The following is a 22,072-nucleotide window of genomic DNA, read 5'->3' as shown; positions in this document are numbered from 1 at the left end:
TGGCTGAAAGAATTGAAGGAAATGTCACTGCACCATCTCTAACATAGTCAATAACAAAAGCTGGCAGGAAAGGCATTTTAGTGAGTCTGAAATTCACCAAAGCATGTTTGAGCTATTTGTACTATAGGTAACAGCTTATTAATTTAGTACTGGCAAAAGGAGCTCATAGCTTTTCCAGCTGCTCCTTTTTTATCAGCATTACTGCACACCAGATGAATTACTATTGCATGATTTAAAGTCAGTACGATTAACTTTGCTTGAATTGTTCCCTAAACTACTGGCCAAAGAACCTAAACAAGAATGCTACTATTGGAATAAAGCTTCACTCTGCTCAGCTAATCTAGGTAGAAATCTATTTGATACTTTTTTTTTTTACCTGTGAGCTAAATAATGAAGAATTGCACATTGCTATAGATAAAAATTTAAAGTGACAGCTATCTGTCTGTCTTGCTCAGAGGTCTTAATCTCAGTCACAGTATTTGCTATGCAGAAGAGGCCCTAGTAGGGTGGCTTTCAAACCTATGGTCTTGTCATCACCGTGTGAAATTTAGCCATTTTCCAAACTTGCTGGTACATGATATCCCCATGACTCTGTATACAGTTCCATTATTCTAAGATATTTTTTCAATTCTTTAAGATTTTTTCCCTAAGTGCGTTGACAGATGTGGTCCATGTCTATTCACTGTGCTTTCTAGGCTAGTAACCATTAGAAAGGCGATCATTGACTTCATTAAATCTTACTATTTATTTTTAATATGTTCCAATCTCAAGTTCAAATTGGCCAGTCTAACATTTTCAAATAGCAACGTTCTTGGAGAAGGAGCGTAACAGCAGTTGGCAATGATCTTACAAGGTCGCCTAACTCCCAGGTCCTGTAAGGTTCTGCTTTTACTTTCAACACTGGTGCTTCTAGGCAATATATCTTATTTCTTTACACATGGGAATTTTCTGTGTGATTTTTTTAATTGCTAGTTCTGTCTCTCTGTTTTACTTCTTAAAGTTTTTGCCATCTTACACGTGTCTATTTTGATAGCAGCTTACAGAAAAAGGAAATCATGTACTGTAATGGACAATATCAAGGAAAAAATCTAAACTTTCAAAAACTGTTATTTGAACTTTTTCATCTTAAGAAAATAGGTTGTTATATAATGATTGGAAATATAGCATTTTGGTTCACTAGCTGTGAAAAAAGTTATAAGAAGGGTATATAAGTGGGTTTTAATCAAAATAATTGTAAGTAATCTCTTATGTGGTACAGAATTAGCTAGATTATATTTATGTCGGACAGATATAATAAAACTTTCTATATGAGTTTTTGCTCTTTCCAACAAAAGAATTCCTCTAGATTTAACTATTTGGGATTGTATCACAATAGGTGAAAGTGGGTAAAACTGTTTAGATCATTCTGGGAGCTGTTTAGCTTGGCACACATCTGTCTCATGTTCAATATTAGTAGACTTGAATTTCCTAAAAGTAGGTTATTAGTAAATAGATTTATATATTAGTAGATTTGAATTAGCTTTTTATGAACTCTAGATTTTCAAGAATCTATCAATATAAATAATTTTCTACAACTGCACAGCTTTGCAAATGAATTGAACTAATCACTACAGTGTAAAACACAAAAGGACAATTTGCCATCTTGTTCGTTGTCATTACTACCACGAATCTTGCTGTTCATTACACACAAGACTAAACGTGCCTCAAATATGTATTTGCAAAGAGAAGACCCAAGAGCTGGAGCGCTTTGAAATTTCTTCCGAATTTGTGCCCCAAAGATTGTGTCATCTCTCTGTTACATCAGCTCTTCCTTTAGTCTGGTTTATGATTCCAGTTTTTATCACCCATGCAATAGCTTTTTAAAATAATATTTCATTGCTTTCTTCCATGCATCTTTTACTACTTGGGAGGGATCCTTTATAAATACCCATGAAGCTTCCTTTACCTTCATCACCTAGATTCCTCAAAATTCTCATTTGCTCTAACAGCTTCTAAAAAATGCCAATGCTTAGCTGCCAGTGTGCTGTGACTGGCAGGTATCATATCAATAAAGTATTCTTCAGTAGTTAGTGTCTGCCTCACCATTTGTTTGAACACGTTTGTAGCTTCTTGCCTTATGCTTGGATTGTAAGCTCCTAGGAGGAAGCAACTTGTAGTTCTACGGATGTACCATAACTAAGAAAAGAGAGTGCTGAACCAGGGACCTAAACCTTGCCACACACTCCCCTGTAATTAAAGTAATGAGCAATAATAATTAAACAGCTCAAGTTCTGTCTAACATGCATGCTATTGCTTAAAAATATTGGAGTTTCTATACAGTTTTATTTGTGATGGATTTTATTTGGGATATAGGGAGCAGAGAATGTGAATTTAACCAAAAAGATCTTTTTCAAATGAAATTTTTTATTTTCAGTGATGCGAAAAAAATACTAACAAAGATGGAAATCAGATTTTTGGAAATTCTGAATTTGCTTCTCTTGCAAAGTAGCATTGTCTCACTGAAGCTGGCACTTAATAAAGCACTTTTTAGCATCGTTCAAGCCAGTAAGCAGCTGGTTCTTGGTCAGGATAGCATGCTGTTCTCTGTGGCTATGTCCGAAAATACCGTGTATCTCTAAGGCTGAATAAATTCAGTATGCAGATATGTTTCCCTGGAAACAACTCGTAATTTTAAAGCACATGCAGCAATGCAGCCCTTATGTAATTTATTAATGTGAAAGACCTGGCTCTCATGAGCCTTATTAAATAGATCAGCCAGTATTGGCAGGAAAAAGGAATTTGCTTTGATTACAAATACAGCTTTTCAAGTGCTATTAGATACTGAGATATTCGTGAGTGGAGCTGATATTACTGCTATTTTGCCAAGTTGTATTGCCCATTTGGGTGAAGCAGTTCATACACTTTCTTCCTGACGAATATGAATACTCAGGATATTCTGCCTATTCTAACAACTTCCTTCTTTATTGCTGCTAGGGCACCACAATTCAGATTGTGGTTATCTTGCTCTTCCTTTTCAAGATGCCACATTCCAGGGAACAGAAATCCTAGTCTGAGTTTAAACAAAGAAAATTTCTCCAGTCAGTTCCTTCTCAGGGCACTATTTCAGCTATGTCCTCATTTGTATTGCAATAACATGAATAATCCTCACAGATCTATATTTTCGACTCATAAAAATATACGGTGTCTCTATTCCAAAGCAGTCTCCAGTCTGGACTGAACAACACTCAGTAAAGCACATGGTTCAGCAGAATTGTTTGTGGCAGGGAATTACTAGGAGTCAGAATGGTCCAGTCAGCTTCTAAGCGGGAGATGGAAGTTGTTCCTCTTCCCAAGCTTTTCAATAGCTGAGATAGCAAGCTAAGTAACTTAACTAAACTCCTGCAGACTGAGAATTCAGTTCAGGTTTCTGGGTTGTTGGTGAAAGTGTCTGACAAACTGCCTCTGTATAAGGTCTCTAACAAGTAAGTTTACCTGTCCCTCCTCTCAAACAGAATACATTGCTAATCCTTCTATTAGTTGTTTACCTCTCTACTTATGAAGCTGCTGAAACGATCTCTTAGCGCCAATGAGGTGTTTGTTTTGGTTTTGTAAGCATCATGGGGTTTTTTTAAAAAAAACAAACTCAAGAGTTATAACAAATAATTTCCCATCTTGAATTTCCTCTGCTGCTCTGAATCTGAAAGCCTCTGTTCTCCCAGGCATACTCTCCTAAAATTACCTACCTGGCTTGATGGGCACTGTTTTCAGTTCACTGGTACGCCTGAGATCATTGTGTAATTGTGTCTTTGTTGTGATCTTTCTTCTGTAACGTAGACACATCAGACTGTGTCAGGGTAGATTTTACATTGCCTTTGTGTTTGTTTAAACAGATTTGCCACATTCCACAATGTCAGGATACCTAAAGAAAACATACTGAATATAGCTGGAGATGTCACAGCTGAGGGGAAGTACTCAAGTTCAATCAAGGTATGAATCAAGGTTTTGTTTCATTAATACAGTTCATTAAATATACAAAGGTATAAGCAGGTTAAGAGATAGAGCATGTGCCTCTCATGTTGGGAAGTACTAGATACCTCGACTTAAATAAGGCTATTGACGATTTCACGTGAGATAGTCAGAATGCTGTTTTTTTAATTGCCTTTCAGAGATGTCTCAGCTCACCTTACTGATTTTACTGACTTCCTGCTCTTTGTGCTACTCCACTGATCCCAAAGTAGTTTACAGAAACTACTTTAAGTCTTGCCTGACCTCCTTATCTGAATGTGTGGAGAAACAAAATTGGCCAATCCTCTGGGCTTCTGATCATCCTATCAGGGTGGTATCTTTACAGGGGATGTAAAGGAAATGTTAGCCTCACAATTCAGTCTGTGCCTTTTATTCATTCAGGATGTTAAAGAGCGTTTTAGTGCAGCCCTGGGATCCTTGTCCACTGGTAGAATTCTGATCACGGCACTTTCCACGACCAATTTAAAGCTTGCCTTATCAATAGCCATTCGCTTCTCAGCAGCTCGCTGCCAGTTTGGACCAACTGATGATGAAGAAATACCTGTTCTTGAGTACCAAACACAGGTAAATACTTTGGAATTCACATCTACAGACTTTTGTGTAATGAAACGCAGATTCAGAGCTACCACAGATCAAAATAGCAACACTGAAGTTAGGGAAATTAAAGTTGTCTATGTCATCTGAAGTGTCATTCTAGTGCAGGTGGGGGGGTTCATTCCAACTCAAGATCTTCTCCTGGCATGATCAGGCTTTTGACATAATTTCTTGGAATAGCAAAACCCAAAATACTCCTGTTTCTCTGAAGTACTTAGAAACATTTGTCTTCTAAAATGGTAACCTTTTCAGAGAAAGACTGTCTTCTGTACACATGTGAAGCTACTGCAGATGTAGCAACTAGCATTTGTTTAAAAATGTCGGTACCTCTTTTGCTGCTGTGTTAATTTTCCTTTTTTTAGCCTTTATCCTTTAAAAGATAGAAATCAATGACATTCATTGTGATGAAGTCTCAAGCTAGCACTATTTTCAAGAGGAATATAACCAATGATTTTCTGCAGATTATGCAGGTGAAAAACACCTTTTTCTCTGACAAAATAGAACAAAAGTATGTAGGGTAGCTGGGAAATAGAGAAAACTCAGATCTGCTGAATGAGAAAGGTTAGTGTATAAGAAGTGCTGAATGAGAAATGTTAGTGTATAAGAAGTGCTGAAAACAAACCTGCCCAGTTTGTCCTTGCAAAGTGGCTAGTTTTTTCCAGGTTTGCACTTAGTCTTGCAACTTTGGAATATTTCCTGGGTTTCTACAAACTGGCAAATGCTGCCTTCGTTCCACCTCTTCTGAATGAGCCAGGGTTTGCTTCCCACTATTCAAGTCTCTCAATTTTTTCTCAGTTTTGACTTGTTCTGTGGGCTCTGCTTGCTGAACCTCTCATTCCCTTCTTGCTGTACCACAAAAGCTTCCTCAAGCACTTTCTCTTTTCCTTCATGGGCTCCAAGTTGCATGGAGCAGGAAAGATGCTTTTTTCTCTACTTCCTAGCCCTGTTTTTTTTCCACAGGATACAACCAGTACTAAGGTACATTCAGCAATGAACGAGCAAGTGAAATAGTTACAGCCTCTGTCATGTTGGTACTGAAGAAACACATGAATCATGACTGGCCCCAGCATGGCAGACATTGTGTGTAAGCACAGGGCAAAAATAGGTCGTTAGTCCCCAAAGCTTCAGTGAACTTTTGCACTGGTTTAACAGAATGTTTAATACAAATTCATAAAATGCATGAACTAGAATAACATAACTGTAACTTGTGTGTAGTTGCACTTAATTATGTTTATAGATGGTTATTGTTAAGTTCTCGTCTCCATAAAACAGTTTTCCAATTTGAACAAAGTAAAAAATATGGGTTGGTTCAGAATTATAAGATAGTTGCATAGATATAGCTAGAAAAAGTATGTAAAAATTTGCAATCAAATCTATTTAATTTGTATTCTAGCAATGGCGTCTTCTTCCTTATCTGGCTGCCGCATATGCCTTAGATTATTTCTCCAAATCCCTGTTTGAGAACTTTGTTGAATTTTATGCAGGCTTATTGACAAAGCAAAGGAGCCAGAGACAGGTGAGGTATTTACACATTACTTCTTCACTGAGTTCTTAATATAATAAACTAGAAATTGTTAAATGAAGGACCTACTTAGAAGTCTTAGTATCTTACAATCAAGAATGCTAGGGCAATGTCTCAGAAATATGGGACATAGAAAGTAATGATTAAAGTAGCATTCAGAAAAGCATCTAAATTTGTTTTGATGGATTGGTTAATGTTTTATTGATTTCTGTGGGATTTAAGGTTACATTCCCTTGCAGAATTGTTTATCATAAATATATGATGATAATGCAAATTCAGCTTATAACTGTTGTAAATGATACTGCAGGGGGCACATATCAAAGACTTTCTGAAATGATACTATTCTTAATTCCTGCTCAGACTCTGTGAGTCTGGCTTGAGTTTGCAATTCATATTCATGCATTAGGATAAATATTTTTGGAGAAAAAGTTAAGTCATCCATAGTCAGACCATTGGAAGTCACCCCTTTACAGAGGAAATAGTCTGATCTGTCAGTTTGTGTGCAAGGACTGATTCTCAACCAAAATAACTGCAGTATGATTTTTCTATAGCATATGAATTTTATTTATTTATAAAATTTTTACAATATTAATTGTTAGGGCCTACACACTGGCTGTGTATTGCTCAGATCTCACTTAAACACTCAGGCTTTTTTCAGCTAAAATAAAGCTTATAAAAGATTTGTCTACTAATGTCTGGGTAGTCTAATTTCTCCTCTTTGCAGAAACGACAGAAGAATCTGTTTGATTTTTTTTATCTGATATTTTGTCTCTGGAGGTCTCCAGTGCAGTTGCTAATCTTAGGCAAAATGGTGGCTATCAGAAAAAAAAAATTGTGATAGAAAAAAATCTGGTAGTTGACAGTGTTAAGAATGTAATCCTTATGAATTCCTTTTGTTCTACAGGAGTTCTAAAGAAAAAAAACAAACAAAAAAAAAAACAACCAGGGAGTTACTCTTAAACAAGCTTTGGTAGTATCAATGTACTATCTCCAGACACTGGAATTCCAAACACATTTTCAAAGGAGAGCCAACAGAGTTAGTGTAAATGCAGGCTACTGTGGTTCTGTGGAAATTGAGGGGCTATATTTGAGTTTTCCTACTCTTTGCAAAGTTGATGATTGAAAGATCAGTGAAAGCCATGTAAAGAAGTAAATGTTATAAATATCCCCCTGCTGACTGGGGAGATAGGGATTGCTTATTTCACAGAGGGGATAGAAGCTTTCTCTGGGCATGCCACCTTCAACCACCTGTGTCTCCATCTTTGGGAGGAAAAGGTTGGCAAGCAGTGGACTATCCCATGCAATGTAATCTCAGCTGGCACATCTGAGTTAAGGTGTACCCATGTGTCCATTACCTGGCAAAAATTATTGCTGTCCCATTGTCGTGGTTTCAGCCTGGCCGGTAACAAAGGACCACGCAGCCACTCGATCACTCCTCCGCCCCCCTCCGGTGGGATGGGGAGGAGACGGAGGAGAGAAAAGAAGAAGAAACTGGAACCTCGAGGGTTGAGGTAAAGGCAGTTTACTGGGACAAACACAAAGAGATTACAACAACAACAACAGCACTAATGAAAAAGTATACAAAAAGAGTGATGCACAGTGCAACTGCTCACCACCCAGGACCCGACGCTCCGCCACTTCCCCACCGAAAACAGAGACCATCCCCGACCCGCTCCCCATTTATATACTGAGCATGATGGCACATGGTATGGAATAGCTCCTTGGCTAGTTCAGGTCAGCTGCCCCAGCTATGCCCCCACCTCCCAGGTTCCTGTAAAAATTAACTCTATCCCAGCTGAACCCAGGACACCCATATAAGAAATTTAGTGCTGAAGGTTTTTCAGTTGTGGCAGGGCTTTTTGTAGTTGCAAAAAATATGCTCTGCCCTTACACAGATCTCAGAAAATTTTATGTGTGTATTGCTAGTTATTCTTCATTATAAAGCAGTACACATAGCTATGGCTTTAACTGGTCACAAACTTACTTTGTGTAAAAGTTATTACTCACTTGTAACTTGTTTCTTACAAAGGCTGATATGGGACGTGAGATTCATGCCTTATCTGCTGCCAGCAAACCACTGTCTTCTTGGACTGCTCAGCAGGCAGCCCAGGAGTGCCGAGAAGCTTGTGGAGGACATGGTTACCTTGCCAGTAAGTTACAGACTGCTACATACACTGATCAGAAAGACAACAGTTATGTTGGTGTATTCTTTGACTGTTGTTGTGTCATAGTGTCTGAATTTTAGCAATGTATTTAGAAAGGGTTTTTTCTTCATATCCGTATTTTTAAGGTTCATTTCATACCTGGTACAAAAAAAAACAACCTTAAACCCATGCGGCATCTGCACCAGCATTTGGACAGACTGTACATGTGATTCAGTCTCAGTTCCAAAAATAAAGATTCAGACTTTATAGATTAAAATTGCCCTTGTAAGATGAATGCTACACTTTTCTAAAGTCTTTCCAGTATATTCATTTTCACAAGCTAAACAGTGAACTTTCAAGTTCGTCTGCTGGTGACAATAGCTATACATATGGGAACAGACAATTCTCGTGCATTTTGTCACAAAATAATTATTTAATCTCTCTTAGCTTCCATTAATACATTGCAATATATTAAATTGTGCACTTGTTCTTATTAAGTGAATCGTCTGGGTGAAATCCGAAATGACAATGATCCAAACTGCACATATGAGGGAGATAACAATGTCCTGCTTCAGCAAACCAGCAGCTACCTAATGAGCTGGATGAATTGCATAAGAGGTAAGGTTTCATTGTGGAATCCTATGCTAGACCCAACAGTGTGTAGCTAATGGAATTAGGGGGTAATTTCATACGGAAAGCAATTGACAGTCATCTAATCATTTTGTAGAGCATAAATAATGTGCTACAGACTCCATCACATGATACATTCACAATACACAGATATTTGCTGGAAGAAATATTCTTCCCCTTAAGTCTTGCTCCCTGAGAAGTACCTTCTTCCTGAGAAGTGCAGTTTAGTTCAGTGGAACTATTCCTAAAGTTATTGTAAGTCTGGGTACCCTCTGCTCATTGTACTTAAAACAGTTCATATTGCCTAATTTAGTAGCAATATCCATCAGTACATTTTGCAGTTCTCTAGATTTTGTTTCAGTTTTCTAGCAGTGAGTTTCACCAGCATCTTACAGATCTGGAAAACTCAGCAATAGAAGTTGAATCTTATGGGGCTTATAGGCAGTGATGTCAGGTTTTTCAGCATTTATTCACCAGTCATTCAGCTGGACTAGGCCATAATAAAATAAGTATTTTGGCCTAATTGCATCTGGCCTATCACATGTATGCATGGCTTTGTAATAGGCTTTTAGTTCCAAAGAGTCTGATTTCTTTCCTTAGATATAATTTTTATTTTCTTTGGTATTTCAGATAAAGCTCCTTTTGAATCCCCTTTTGGAACAATAAACGTTTTGCAAGACTACCATCATATCCTTGGCTGGAAATTCACAGCCATTAGTGTTGAAGATTGCATGGACTCCTCAGGTAGCCTTCTGCTGTTGTTAAAGTGATTCTAGAATTTTAAATCCCTTTCCAGAGGAAAGGATCCAGAGATTTGAGATTCAACCTCGGCTACTTACTAGATATTTGTCATATTACTATTTGCTGATTTTCTTTATATTATATGCATTTCAATTTACTAAGAACATAGTTTGCATTTCAAAATATATCGTATTGTCTCTAGCCTCAATTCTGGAATGGAGGGTAGCACCAGATATTTTTCTTCCATTTTTGTTCCTCTAAAATAGCATTTGTAATCTAGTTATTTTGCCACTGTATTGTTGTTTTCAAGTGAAACTGTTGTAAGGGGCATTGATTGCCACTACCTTATCACTAAAATATCTTATTTTAGAAAACCGTACAAGTGATTTAGAAATATGTTGAAAAGGCTTTAAGTGTGTCTGCTTTTGACAGTTGCTTTTGGTTGCATAGAGAGAAATGAGTAATTGTGAAAGAAAATTCCCTGCAGTTTTCCTGGCTTGCTCTGCTATAATCAAATCAAGTATGACATTAGATGCCATTCCCACTTTTCTATCACTGTGAGCCCAAATTGGCCCTCGGAGGCAAGAATTAACAAAGAAATGAGCAGATAATGAGATAGTGACAGGGCGTTGAGCAAAAGTGAATCTGTGAAACTGAGAACATGCTGGGGGAAGAAACTCCAGTCTTAATATGTAAGGGGGAGTCGACTTAGTTCCTAGAATTCAGTAACCACTTTGGTGCTCAAATAATTGCAAAAAAGCTGAACTTCAGGTAGTGATGCATAGTAACAAATGAGATAGTATCATAATAGCTATGGGGTAAAATCTGAATAACTTCAAAACACAAAGGCTTATAAGAAAAAGACTAGTTCAAAACAACTGCTTGCTTTCTTTGTTCTATGTCTCCAACTTGTGAAATCCAGCCGAGCACAAACTGATACCTAAGCGCATGTTCTCTCCTCTCTTGTAATACCTACTGAAGCAGACTACAGTTTTAAAAATATCTGAATCTGTTTATTGTTCCATTCTGTTAGAAACTGGACTGTTAATTTAGGTGTCTAAATTTAGGCAGCATGTGAACACTCACAATTTTTTTCCTTAATAGTTCCAGGCTGCTCTAAAAACATAATGCACTGATCTACAAAGCAGGTCATTCAAATGCATTCACATTCAGCCACCTTTGCAATGTTAGAAGTCATGTGCTTCCATGGAATGTGGACTGTCTTCTGTTCTTGTATTCTGAGAAGAGACTGAGTATCTTGCAGACCTAAGTCTTAATATGGGAAGACAATAAGCTAAAAAAAATTGATCCAAGTCAGAAGTCTAAATTGAGCTGCAGATATACCTTGTCTTTTAGCTTGGGGTCAGTTCAAACGGTCAGGCATGGTACATCTTCGCTGTATAGCTACAATAATCCTACTATCTTATTACTCAGATGTTATTTATTGCATCTACAGTAATGGGCAAAGTGTCATGTTAATGGATTGATTAATTAACACTTTCACTTTTCATCTCAGGTCACAAAAACTGTGATTGCAGTAGAATCTGCATGTGACTTCTTGCATCATAAATGTGAATGTTAAGAATTTTGATTTTCTCTTTTTCACAGTTCCTTTAGCAGCATATAAATGGCTGGTTTGCTACCTGCTCCGAGAAAGTGACCTAAAGCTGAGCAAGGAGAAGCAGTCTGGGCGAAGTGATTTTGAGGCAAAAAACAACTGTCAGGTAATACTTATTCAGCTCACTTCTTTTATTTACTTATTTTCATCCAAATTTGTCAGATCCTGTTAGTTTTATCTTCTTGTGTCATGAAGTACAATTTCCTCAAGCATAAAGCAGCAAGTCAAATGAGTAATACAATGTAATACCTGTCCATGTGCTTGTGTTGAACATGGTAGCAGGAGGTCAGTTACCATCAGCAGAAGTTTTCCAGGATATATTTCCCTTCAGAAAAGTTGCAGGCACGTGCTGGGTGATGTCTGTAATTTTGATAGCACAACTTCTGAAGACTAAATCTACTACTATTAAATCTACTGCAGCATCTGATTATTACATCTCCATCTGCGCATGTGGCCAAATACATACTGTAGGAAAGAATCTTGCTCTGGCAGGTAGGTAAACTAGATGACCTAATAGGTCTTTTCCATCTCTGATTTCTATAGTGCAAAGTACTCATGAAAGATACCAGACTGACAGCATTGGAACCTGAAAAGGAAACATTGACAATCTACATATAGCAGAGCCACTCTCTCACCAGAGAGCTTTAACAGCTAGGGATGGCTTAACTCCAAATTTCAGTATATATCCCCAAGCTCCCCAAATTCTTCTGTTACCTCCATGAGGAAAACTGGCTTGCATCCAGGGAAAGAACACTTGTCATTTGTCACCGAGGAGAGAGATCTGTTCCCTGAAGATGACCAGTGTCATTCATTTTATCTGCAAAGCTCATTAAAAGCATGCGGAAGGAATATACAACTCTGCACCTAGAAAGAGCCAACATAGCTTCACCAGGGGATGGTCTGTGTGAAATCACTGGTAGAGTGGAGGAAATCTTTCCTGGTTTTACCCTAGAAGCAGCTTATTAGAGAAGTTCTTCAGAAGCAAATTCAGAATGGAAATTGACAGAAATTAAAGTCTGATTGCCTATCAGCTGCCCAGCTCTTGGGAGGCTGGTGCTGTGGTCAGTGTGTTAGAATGGTTTGCTCAGAAATGTGAAGGTTCTCTTCTCTTTTATGTTCAAATGTGCTAAAATTTAAAGATACTTTAGCACACAACTGCTTTTGAGATAGGCACTGATGTACCTTAAGTCATTAGGTCTTCCTTTCTCCCTACAATGCATCTTCAGGACAGTAGGATTTTTTATTTTAAATGGCATGCCTCAAAAACATCTGAAAATTATTTACAAGCTGTGCTTTAAAGATGTGTACATATTTGATTTAAAAGTCTGGGCATGAAGAAGTGCTTTTCTGTTAGCCCAGTGGCTGACCAATATATAATACTTGTTCTTGCTATGGCAGATCTGGAAGAGATTCCTAACTCATCCCTAGGTTATTTTGGTTTGGGGATAGCTTGACAGAAGTAACACAGAAGTGCAAAGAAGGAAATAGAATTATAGGAGAGAAGAATAGGGAAGTAATTCTTAATGCTTCATTTGCGATGTTAAGACTTATTTCATTCTGACTAGGGAATTGACATTCGTATCTAAAAAAAGTCCATCTAGTAAGGGGGAAGTCCTCCCTAAACCTGCAGAGAATAGATGTGTATTTTGCACTTCTTACTTATGTCTGAGCTTGGACATAAATATACCACTGAACAGCTATCAAGAGAGAAACAGTAATCTTTGGAATATGCATTTTGTAAATGCCACAGTGGATTTAAATGCAAGGATGAAGCAAATATTAAAAGGAAAAAAAGAAAAACTGATCAACTAATTCTAAATGAAAAAAAACCAACAACCTGAACAAATGGGCTAAAAACAAACACCAGTTTACAGCATTGCAACAAATCAGCCACGACAGCAATGGTTTCATATTACTCTTCTGTTCACCAATTAGAATGTTCTCATTCAGTAGTCTATTTCATGGTATGACATATGCCATGATACAGCAAAGGCGAAGTATGTAAAAGTAGACAAGTGTTCCTATGTAAATACAATCCCTTAGGGTTTTATACTCCATATTAACAGTAACTGGTTACTTGCCTTTCTGATTGGATAGTTGGCAAGGATTAGTTGGATAGTTCTTTCAAAACGTATTGCAATCTATTGCAATCCATAAACAGAATCCACTCATGCTAACATGATCAGATTTTTAATATTTTTATTTGAAGGGACTGTAATAAGTTTTCAATGGGTTACTGAACCACTTTGAAGATCTTATCCTTTTTATAAAACTCTGTATAATATTAAATAAATGTAAACCTACCTTTCTCTTCTTAGAGTTATATGGGTTTATTAATGATCCTAAAGTCAGCAAACCTGATTTTGTATGGTCTTCTCTCTGATGTAGCTACTTGATCCCATAAAGTCTGAGTGCAACTGCCTAATTACACTGGTAGGCATCTGATCTCTGCTCCCTTTGGATTCGTATAAGAAAGTACGCAAACTGGAACACAGTGGAAAACTAGGATCTTATTTCTAAAAGGCATTTCATGAGGCATTTCATGACTAACCTTTGCAAAGACATTGAAGAAAGAGTTTTTTCCTAGAGTTTCTTCTTAGATTTCTTTAATCTCAAACTAGATCAGCAGATCTAAATCAACAAATCTCCACTAACTTCACCAGGCCAATGCCCTCTTGCACCAGCTAAGCATTGGTTCCTTGTATTTTGTTACTCAGTGTCCTTCTTTTCTGTTTCCTAAGGTGTACTACTGTCGATCATTAGCCATTGCTTTTATTGAACAAACAGTCTTACAAAGATATCATGCCTACACTCATGATCCCAACATACCATCTACTCTGCAGCCAGTGCTTAAGAATCTCAGTGCGCTGTATGGACTCTGGTCTTTAAGTAAACATCTAGCTGTGCTCTACCAAGGTGAGATCAGCTCCCTGAATATACTGTGCATGTCACTTTTTTGTAAAGTCCTAACTTGTTAGTGGGAGGGAATCCCAATTAGAATTTAGATTAGAGCATTTTCTTATTGCCTGTGTAATATAAAACAATCATTCTGGACAAAATTTTCCTGAGCAGGAATCTGGAGCGACAAATGAACCCAAAAGACTCTTAGCTCAGAAATAATGGAGGGCTCACAAGTTTTGCTGAGGTCCAGTGCTTGGGGGAGAGGATAGGGGATAGGCAGCAAGATGTGTAGCGTAGCTTGTTAACGCGAAAGGTTCCAAATGTCTTAGATTAATGATTTTGCATTCAAATCATTAATGAAAGACAGTCAGTCCAATTACACAGGGGCATCTATTTAGTCTCTTGAATACTGAGCTGATAAACTCCTTTGTAAAAGGATTGTATCAATACAATCTTAACTGGTATAGGCTTCTTTGTGAATGTATTTGCAGGTGGCTATGCTTCGGGTGAACAAGCTGGTAGATTTATTCAGGATGCTATTCTGGAGCTCTGCTACAGGGTAAGCCTTCAATATTGTTTGTTGTGATTAAATAAATATAGTATACAAACACTAAAAAAGAGATATATCAGTTATTCTGTACATCAAGGAGTAAATTAGCAAAATATGACATGAATAGTTTCTGAATAACTTTCTGTAAAGTTTGGCAACTCATTGACCTTGCATCTAGTCCTAATTTATTTACAAAAAAATGAAAAACAATCAATCTTGCAAATAACACTCTATCATTTGTGGCCTTGCAGTCTTCATTGGAAAGCCAGCGAAATACCACAGTCCAGTTCTATTTATTTCATTACTGTGTTAGCTCATGAATTTTTTTTCTCAACACAAAAGCTTTTCGAACTGGATTATATTCTAAGCATGTAAGCAAAATTTCAAAGAAGAATCTGGATGTTATGTTTTTAAAGTTCAAAAATACGTGGTTTTACATGTGTGAACAGCACCATCTTCATTAAAATGTGTTTTAAAACCCATAAGCAAAGGAAGAAAACATTTAAAATACAGTCTCTTTAGACAATTACCGTGGGAGGAAAAAAAAGCAAAATAAATTGAGACTCCTTATTGTGGATTTCTCTTAAGTAACCAATAGCTGGTACTTTATGAGAATAATCTTCGTGCTGCTCTGTAGTTCACAGGTAGCCATAGACAACTACAGAAGTTGCCAAATATGTGTCTTGTTTTTACACAGTTGAAAGATGATGCAGTTGCCCTGGTTGATGTCTTTGCTCCTCCTGACTTCATTCTCAACTCTCCCATTGGTAAAGCTAGTGGAGAGGTAAGAAAGCCCATTTTAAAATTTGTAAGTTTAATCATTAAGAAGCGTATTGCCTGTAAATAGCCACAACATATTCAAGACACTTCACAGCTACAAGAGAAAAGGAAGATCCTTTTTCAGTGGAGAGTACCAGAGTTAAACTGATGCCAGTAGAAAACGACGTTTTGCATTTATGGGAGATAGGCTTCAATGGGAAACTCGTACAGTATTGCTTTCATTTGCTCTTGTGGGCATCTGTGCTGCTGAACAAAACAAAACAAAATTATACCATCTCCTAAGATTCCTTAAGGAGTAATATGTCTTTAGTATATCAGTTAATACCTTGGAGAGGTAGTAAGGTCTATTTCTTCTCTGGCTAGGACTTTTGCTGCCTTTATTGGTATTCATATTACACTCAGTTTGTGTGATGTGCATATAAATGGTGTAGAAATTATTTCTTTTAATTCTTCATAAAATTATTATTTTACTAAGAGAAATGAAAATTTCAAACTTGTTCCAGTTGAAAATTATATCAGAAATTGGACAATTCTTTAAGAATTCTGTTTATCTAGTGGGAATTCTAGGATATGACAGAGTATCTTGTATTAACCAGTGCGAGGTACAGCATTACCCAAGGGATCTCAGTAATAATACAGTCTTGAAGGATGCTGTTTTGTTAGCACCATCCTTGTTAAGGCTGAGAGACATTTTTTTGTATAGTTTAAATTACACAAAGCAAGCCTTGAATCAAGAGCGTAAGATTGGCCATACCGGATCCAGTTCACAGAATACTCTGTAACTGACAGTGGCAAGGAGAACACTGTACGAAACACATGAAATATCCAAGTGTTCTTTCCCTAGTGTCTCAACTGTTGGTACTTGCTGGTTTAAGAGATACCTCATACCGTAACTTGTATTTGTATCATTTGGTTTAATAGCCACACATGTATCTATCCTCCATTCATTTTTCCTATCCACTTTCAAATTCGGCTGTATTTTGGCTTCCATGACACTGTAATTTCCGTAATTTAATTATGAGTATTGTGAAAAAATACTTCTCAATCCCAGTTCCTATACATTTACTATCTTTGGGTGCCTTTGCTTTTCTCTGACAGGCCTTGTTTTCCTTCTCTGTATCTTTTCTGATTCTGCCATATCCTTTCTGAGGTGCTATAACCAGACCTCAGGCAGGATTCAGGATGTAGGTGCACCATGGATTGGGCTATACTAGGTCATGGTCCCTCTTTGCTTTTTTTTTTCTTTGACATATTTAAAGAGCTGTATGTCATTCCAAAGTCTCAGCAAACTAAAATTCTTGCTTACTGGCCAACCCTACTCAGCAGGGCCAAGCTGTGGGATAACTATTATGTAGAGACTAGTGTCACAGTACGGTAGTTTGGTTTGGTGTGGATAGACCCTGTAGAGAATCACTACAGCCTGGGGAAACTGCCAGGAAGTTTGACAGGATTGCTGAGTCAAGTGTACTCAATGCTTTTCAATATTCTCTGTCTGTGTCTTCATGTCTAAAGTTGTCCATCGTTCCCATGGTGATCAAGCAATACAGAAGGCAGCCCAGATGTTTCTAACCAGACGCTGACCTAACAGAATGATTACTTTGGTAACACAGTCTCTACAAATAAAGGAGGAAGGGCTAGTTCTACATATCTAGCCATTTCAACAAGAGGACTATAATCATCACTGGAAACTTTGTTTCCATGTCTGTAGATTTTTGAGGATTAAATTAATGAAAGAGGTCATGGGCAGGAAGCTCCAAAGGTAACTCTAAGACAAGGAACATCACCTGTAAGAATGTTAAGACTATCTGTATTGGCCAAAAGCCCATTTTCACCCATTATTCTGTCTCTAAGAGAAGCTATGAGCAGATGCTATAGGCAGGAATATAAAATACGGTGCAAGTACACAGTGATATGTTCCTAGAATACTACCCTCTTTCTAGCAGTCAGCTGGAGATTTCTTATCAGCAGCTGTTAAAACTATCATGTAATGGATTTGGCTAGATCCTCTTTGGCTAGCTCTTAGCTCACACAAATACAGAATCCACAGAGGCTTATTAATATTAGAGATTAATATTAGGAATATAATATGTGAGACGTGCAGATAGGACTCTAAACACTACTGGCTTGGCTTCCTCGTGTACTAAATATTTGGTAAGGCTTTTTTAAATTCATTGATTCATATTGAGAAAATAATTTCAAGCAGTGATATCCAACCCACGTTCTGCAGAATTCAGGAAGGTTTTTTGAACTGCCTCTAAGTCTGTGGTTTTCAACTTGTGTAAATATTTTCAACTGAAATTTGAAAAAGGCTGCCAATCCCTCATTCAAAGAAAATACTTTAAAAAGCTCCTTGTCTCCTGGCTGTCTATATTTAATTCTGTATTCATTGCTATCTTTGCAACTTCTGAAAACCAATGCAAACATTTTAGTAAAAATTACAGCATGGTAAAGAATTGATTATCCAAACATAACAAGAAAATGAATTTAATTCAGGATAACCTATGTTGTACTGCAGTGGAGTTCTTTGTGCCATGAGCCACAGATCATAATTGGAGCAGAAGAAAAGTTTCCAAATTTGTTATGGGCAGCTTTAAGCACTAAGTAAGAATTCAGACTCTCTTCAAAAGAAACTTTGATGGTGTGGGCATCATTTCCCCACAGAAGCTTTGACAACGTCACTGTCAGCTTAATTATGGAAGATATCGCCAAGATTAATTAAAGATTGTTAGACAATATTAAATCAAACTTGTAATGGAATAAATACTTAACATCAGCCCACATAGTCAAGGGAAAAATATATTTAATATTAAATATATTTCAGTATTTATTTAAATCATCACAAATACATAGGGCTAAGCCATCTTTTCATGTAGAAGAAAGGCTTTTCACTTTACATCACTGACTGCTTTTATACCCCATTCATATTGTATTATACTGTACTCCAACTTACTGCTGAAAATACAGCCTTCCTTTCCTCATCTTTCTATAATGTTATTTAAATTTTTAAGCTTCAGTTAATTATGAACTGCCAAATATTCCTAAAATTATACTTTCACGGAATTTACTTCCCATGTACTTTTTTTAACTGTTCCACATAAAACTGCAAATTGATGAAGATGGTGAAATAATAATCTGCTTATGAGAGAGGAATTTCTTATGCTCAGATTGAAGAGTTCATATCTGGGAGAGAAGTTATGTTACTTTCCGGAAATGTGTTGAAGTAAAGGTTAAAACAGACATGCACGAGTGCTTTCAGACAGTCTTCAGGTTTGGACATAACAAAGATTAGCTTAATATAACCGTGTGTCCAAATTTCTACCTTTAATAATACAACTCATTTTAAGTTGAAAACAAGAAATTATAAAGGTTACTGGTTTCCTGCTCTTATGCCAAGGATGGTCTAAACGATTTACACAGATATCTGATGTTTACAGTACTTTGAAATTTTGTGCTTTATCTTTGTGTTTATTCTTGCCTGTACATAATTATTCACATTTGTTATCTAGAAATTCAATCACAATCTCATTTCAACCAGTAAGTTAGATAATTTATCTTGCAGAAGTTTTCTTTATTTTCTGTATGAATTAATCCTTTTTTGTTATTATTTCGCAGTTATATAAAAATATGTGGGCAGAAATCCTTCAAGGCAGCAAAGCTCTGAACAGACCTTCATGGTGGGCAGAATTTTGTATTAATAAACCTGTTATAGGCAGGCTGAGGTCAAGATTGTAAACCAAACAAATTGTAAGAGGCTGGATGGGCCTGAGATGGATACCGTATTTCAAACATCAGGAGGAAATGAGACCATATGTCAAACACTGAAAATGAAAGAGATTTTCATAGAGAAGTTCCAAGTTTTAAAATAACTTTGAAATCAAGTCCAACTTGGTCTCAGGGATTGTTAACATAATGACAGGGGCAAGAGCAACACATCTGCACACTATTCATATTTACTCAATTAAATACAAAAAAAAATGAAGATTCATCATGATCACAGCTTTGCAAATTTTCTATGAAAGAAATGTTCCAGTCTCTTGACTTTACTGTCGTATTACAGAAGTTAAATAATTAAAAAACATTTCCCACCAGGGATTATGAATAAGATGAACAAAAGCGAAATAAAAGAGAATTTGAAGAAAAAGGACATCAAGAACACCAACAGTGATAAACCTGTATTAAGGGATGGGAATCATTTCCGACAGCCCCTTTGAAGTCTGTGAAGCTATTCTGATTTACTTTATATGCCTCTGTGTTAAACTACTTGATGGCTCTTTCAGTGCAGGAGAGGATTAGGATTTTGGATAATTTGTCTTTAAATTGTGTATATCTCTGTAGACAAAATTAATTGAAAACAACTTGTTTATACATCTTTTTAAAATAAATGTATGGTAATGCAAACTTGTAAGTCTTATATACGTTCTTGGTTATAAGGTTTTCATTTGTGCAAAACCAGTATACATTGACACGCATAGAAACTACATCTATGTTTTAGGTCAGAATATATTCAAATTATTATAAATACGGTCTTACAAGAATATACAACAGTGGTAGGCATTATTGAACATATTAGGATATTTCTCCTTCAGCTATATTAATTATCAAATAGTTTTATTCACAAATGGAAAAGACACCAACAGAGCTTTGAAAATTCAGAATATTTTATGTTTTAGATATGCTGTGAAAAACAAATTCATTTTTTCCTTTATTGTATCTATGAACTGAAGTACTATTAAAACCTAATTCCTGTTGCCCTTACTGTTGTGAGCAATTGTATCAAGCCAAAGAGATTATTTTTGTAAGTTAAAAAATCGAGTATTATTTATGGCTAATCAGGGAAGGATCATGGTTTGGGCTGTTAAATAAATGCGATTTCAATACTTGAGTGTTGAATTCTACTTGAGCAGAATCAGATCCTTGTCCTTGTGGGGTTTCACATTTTCATCTGTTGTTGCAGTGTCAATATATGAAAGCTTTTAAGTCTTTACAGCCTGCCACAATGTTACCAAGTGGTTCTGTAGAGGCTTCTTTGATTCCATCTAAATCTGGTAGAGCTCGGGAAACATTTAATGGCTGGAGAATGTATTGAAAGGCCAGTGTTAAAAAGATTTCTCAGAGTACCTCAAAGTACATTTATTTACTAAACAGATGTTTTATTTAAGTTTCTGTTTGTATTTTTAAGAGCAGTTTATCAGAGAATCTGAGGACTCCCAAGTGCGTCATAATGAAAGTACAATTTAGGACAGGCCAGAAAGAAGCTTTATTAACTATGCTTATAGTGAAAGAACATTTGGAGAGCATCTCCCCTTCTGCTTCCATGTTCTCAGCCAAGTGATTGCAGAGACCCAACCATATATCCATTTCAGAAAAAAAATGAGGAAAGAGGTGAGGAAAAGCAATCATTTCAATGTTGACAAAGCCAGGTGTCCATCCCTGGAGGCATGGACTTCTTGGGTAGCTTGCTAACTGCCACAATTCTAAGGCATCAAACAGTAAATAACAATATGAAGAGGTGGCTCTTGGTGGAGCCAGTGTTAGTGGCACACCCCATGTGATCTTAGCGCAGAAGTGGGAAGTTGGAAACAATCACAGACTGGTTTTTAGTCAAAAGGAATGTTCTTTTAGGAAAGATAACTTCTTGGCCAGACCTCTTGATCTTAAATGTCAATAATTTTACCACCACAAGTTCAAGGTCAATTAAAGATGATCACCCTCAACACACTTCAGTAAAAAAAAACAAAAAACAACAAACCCAAAACAAGAAAACAAAGAAAAGCGCCCAAATGCTGAAACTGTTGTTTATAGTCCCATTGGGGGAAAAAAAAACCAGTATAAATTATTTCTTTTCTTTGAACTGTTTTGCCTCTTTAATAATGCCCAATAGGTGCCATCATCCCATGGAAAAAGAATAGATCAATACAGCTGAATACCTATCATTAGATATTATGAAGTCATGGGGTCTCATGATTATCTTCATCTATTTTCTGTAGCAATCCAGCAAGTGCCTCCTGCTTGCATTTGTGCAGACCTGAAGAAGTAGGCAGAGCACATTATTCCCAATACCCAGTGTGAACACCAGGATCTCTGACACTGAAAAAGGCCAGCGGGGAAGAGATGCCCTGCTACATAAAATGCAGACAAGTAGCATTGATCTGTCACTCCACATTCTGTACTATCAGTTGCTCAGCAGCATTATTTCACTGTCTTAACCCGTGTGTGATTTCACCCTCACCTCTGAGCTCTTCGTAAGTGATAGGGTCTGTTCCTGCCTCCTTCCTCACAGCTGGGAAACAGAACTGTATATAAATCTTGCATATAAACTATAAGTCTATTTATGAGGCCTTTGTAGCCCAGAAGAAAAAAACAAGTGTTTGTTTGGCATGTAGCTGAAGCCACTTTCATCCAAAAAAAACCCCTGAGCAATCAGCTGTGTCGCAGTAGAACAGAACTGAAGACACGGTGAGCCCCAAAGATACCCACCGAACACATGACAGGATAAACAGACACCTCTGTAGAAATATATCCCTAAGCGTTCCTGCTAATCTTATTTATTATGACTATTTAGTCAACATCCAAACTCCCTGATAAAA

General features: G+C 36.9%; 1 protein-coding gene across 1 annotated transcript in view; it reads left to right on the top strand.

Annotated features, from left to right (window-relative positions):
* Positions 1-19,626, top strand: part of ACOX3 (acyl-CoA oxidase 3, pristanoyl) — a 37,671-nt gene extending 18,045 nt beyond the window's left edge. The window contains exons 8-18 of the mRNA XM_049797922.1: positions 3,870-3,966; positions 4,387-4,569; positions 5,993-6,115; positions 8,151-8,271; positions 8,764-8,883; positions 9,526-9,639; positions 11,245-11,360; positions 13,996-14,170; positions 14,647-14,714; positions 15,403-15,489; positions 19,098-19,626. Of these exons, the coding sequence (XP_049653879.1) occupies positions 3,870-3,966; positions 4,387-4,569; positions 5,993-6,115; positions 8,151-8,271; positions 8,764-8,883; positions 9,526-9,639; positions 11,245-11,360; positions 13,996-14,170; positions 14,647-14,714; positions 15,403-15,489; positions 19,098-19,217 (1,324 nt within the window). The 3' untranslated portion in view covers positions 19,218-19,626. The remainder of the gene's footprint in view (positions 1-3,869; positions 3,967-4,386; positions 4,570-5,992; positions 6,116-8,150; positions 8,272-8,763; positions 8,884-9,525; positions 9,640-11,244; positions 11,361-13,995; positions 14,171-14,646; positions 14,715-15,402; positions 15,490-19,097) is intronic.
* The last annotated feature ends 2,446 nt before the right edge of the window (positions 19,627-22,072 follow it).

This window comes from Accipiter gentilis, chromosome 3 (genome assembly GCF_929443795.1).
Source record: "Accipiter gentilis chromosome 3, bAccGen1.1, whole genome shotgun sequence".
Classification (NCBI taxonomy): domain Eukaryota; kingdom Metazoa; phylum Chordata; class Aves; order Accipitriformes; family Accipitridae; genus Astur; species Astur gentilis.
This window is presented reverse-complemented; position numbering and strand designations above follow the sequence as displayed.